Genomic DNA, 2397 nt, shown 5'->3' on the forward strand with positions numbered 1-2397 from the left:
TTTATACCAGGGGACAAGGTATGGGTGAAAGACTGGAAACATGATACACTAGCCCCCTGATAGAAAGGTCCATGTACTGTTGTTTTCACCACCCTTACCACAGTTAAAGTTGCTGTGGGTCTCTTTGGATCCATCACACCAGAGCGAAGAAGGCATACCACGCTGACCCAGAAGACGCCAAGTTGACCACCCAGAAGGACCCCACCAATCCATGGGAAACCAGGATGATTCTAAAGAAGAAGAAAAAAACGAGGTCCCAGACGAGCCCTCCCTAAGATGGAGTGGGGTAAACAATTCCTGCTACTCGGCCTCACCAACACAATTCTGAGCCTGACCACTGTTCCTGCACAGGACAACATCTTCATCTCATGGGCACATTCTTACGTGGACTTCCACAACTCCTCCAACTGTTGGGTATGTGAGGCTATGCCCCTGTCAGTAATGGACGGACTCCCATGGTGGGTATCTCTACTTTGTTATGGAGACTTTATACCACTGTGCTCCTTCTTGAAACAACAGAAAGGAATTTTCCTTTCTCTCACCAATCATAACCTTTCTTTGCTCTCCTGGTGTAAGAAAAAGCCATCAGTGGGCTGGGGACATAGGGTTACATTTAACATGAACACTAGTCTTATGGAGGTAACAAGGGCTTATACCTCATATATAAAAAACAAAAAGGAGAGGGGCTCCCTTACAAAAGATAGACAGGCCTCCTGGTACCTTGAACAATACTACCAGACTGAAAATATAATCCTGAAATCCGTTGGGTAGCCCCAAACAGGACCCAGTGGTTCTGTGGGGTTAACTTATGGCCATGGTTATCAGTTAGCTGAGTACGGCATTGCACACTAGGATTTGCTTTCACCCATGACAGTATTAAGCCTAGCCTACACCAACGTCCAGTAAACCTGCCCTATCTGCATGCAAGATGGACACGATCCATGTTCCAATGGTATGACTATCTTGCTGCCTTGTTTGTACCCTCTATAGAGACAATGGATATCATGGTTAAGGTAGAGACCTTAACTAATTTCACTAAACAGGCCCTCTTAGACAGTACCAAAGCCATTCAAGCCTTGAACAAAGAACAAATTCAGATGAGGAAGGCAGTAATTCAAAATAAGATATTAGACATACTCACAACAGCCCAGGGGGGGACTTGGGCCATAATTAAAGTTGAATGTGGAGTACACACGCCTGACATGTCTGAAAATGTATCTTCTGCCTTGGAAGATATGCAAAATCAAGTGAAAGCCATGTCTGATAAAAATATTCCCTTTTGGACTTTGCTCCTGTCCTGGGTACAGAGACTGGTGGAAAACTATTGTTACTGTTGTCATAATCATTCTAATCATACTGCTTTTCAGGCCCTGCTTCTTACAATGTCTTGTAAATCTTATAATCCAGAGGTTGATAGCATTCTCTCATGTGGGTGGCCGGAGGGCTAGGGTACAATATATCTCAATGAATGATGTTCATTACAGAAACTAAGAACATCAAGAGGGGGGAATGAAAAAAGAATTCATAGGGCCTGGACTCCATCTTAGGCCTGTTCATGCTGATCATGTTCAGCCACCTTTCCAATGGACTCTGAACTCTGTGTTTAGTGTCTATGAAAATGACAACAGAAGGATAAGACCCTCTCCAAACAGGGGAAACTTGAAGATCCTATCTAGATTACTCATCACCTAAGAGAAAACATACACTGATCACCCCTTCCTCCAGACAGGCCATAAATTTTTCTGTACCTATCAGAGTGTAACCTTGGGCTTATTGATTATTGGCTAATTGTTTGTTTGAGCACATGGCACTTGAATGATGGGGTTATTGGGACTGTATTTTCCTTGGTTTATGTAAAGATGGGGTGAAAAAGAGAAGGGTAATGGACAAAATTAGGCAGCACCAACATTTGAGGACAGGCAGTGCCAGCCAAGCTTATAAAATTAAAAGAAAAGAAAAGAAAGATTCCTGTTGCATCTATTAATAGCCCTGACACAAAGCTTGATGCAGAAAATATTTAGTAAATTTAGCATAATGTGCATTATTTATATAATAAGTATACAATTGAGTAGTAATCAAAATAGTATTAGATTAACAACTAATATATTCAAAGTCAATAAATAATTTCTGTTTATTAGTTATTTTCCCATTTGCTCACTCAAAACACATTTAATGAGTGCTGGACCTGTTAGACCGATCCTTTCCTCATGAACCTTAAAGTTGATCATAGGACAATTAATAAAAAATGAAAGAATGAAATGAGCAAATTTCAGATAACCACAGGTGCTATGAAGGCCAAACAATGTTAAAATTCACTAGATTAGAATTTCTGGTGTCAGGGCAATAAAAGGTTGGTCAGTTGCTTTAGGTAAGTTGGTTAGATAGGCCTTTCAGAGG

At 41.1% G+C, this 2397-nt stretch overlaps 1 protein-coding gene across 1 annotated transcript; it reads left to right on the forward strand.

The window, feature by feature from the left end:
- Positions 1-262: 262 nt before the first annotated feature.
- LOC133231549 (endogenous retrovirus group PABLB member 1 Env polyprotein-like) lies at positions 263-773 on the forward strand. Its single transcript, XM_061389924.1, has one exon. The coding sequence runs from the start codon at positions 277-279 to the stop codon at positions 769-771; it is 495 nt and encodes a 164-aa protein (XP_061245908.1). The 5' UTR covers positions 263-276; the 3' UTR covers positions 772-773.
- Positions 774-2397: the final 1624 nt, after the last annotated feature.

The sequence above is a fragment of the Bos javanicus genome, chromosome 19 (assembly GCF_032452875.1).
Source record: "Bos javanicus breed banteng chromosome 19, ARS-OSU_banteng_1.0, whole genome shotgun sequence".
NCBI lineage: Eukaryota > Metazoa > Chordata > Mammalia > Artiodactyla > Bovidae > Bos > Bos javanicus.

Excerpts from the sequence above, each read along its gene's own strand:
- LOC133231549 (XM_061389924.1), top strand. The coding sequence starts at position 277 with ATGGAGTGGGGTAAACAATTCCTGCTACTCGGCCTCACCAACACAATT.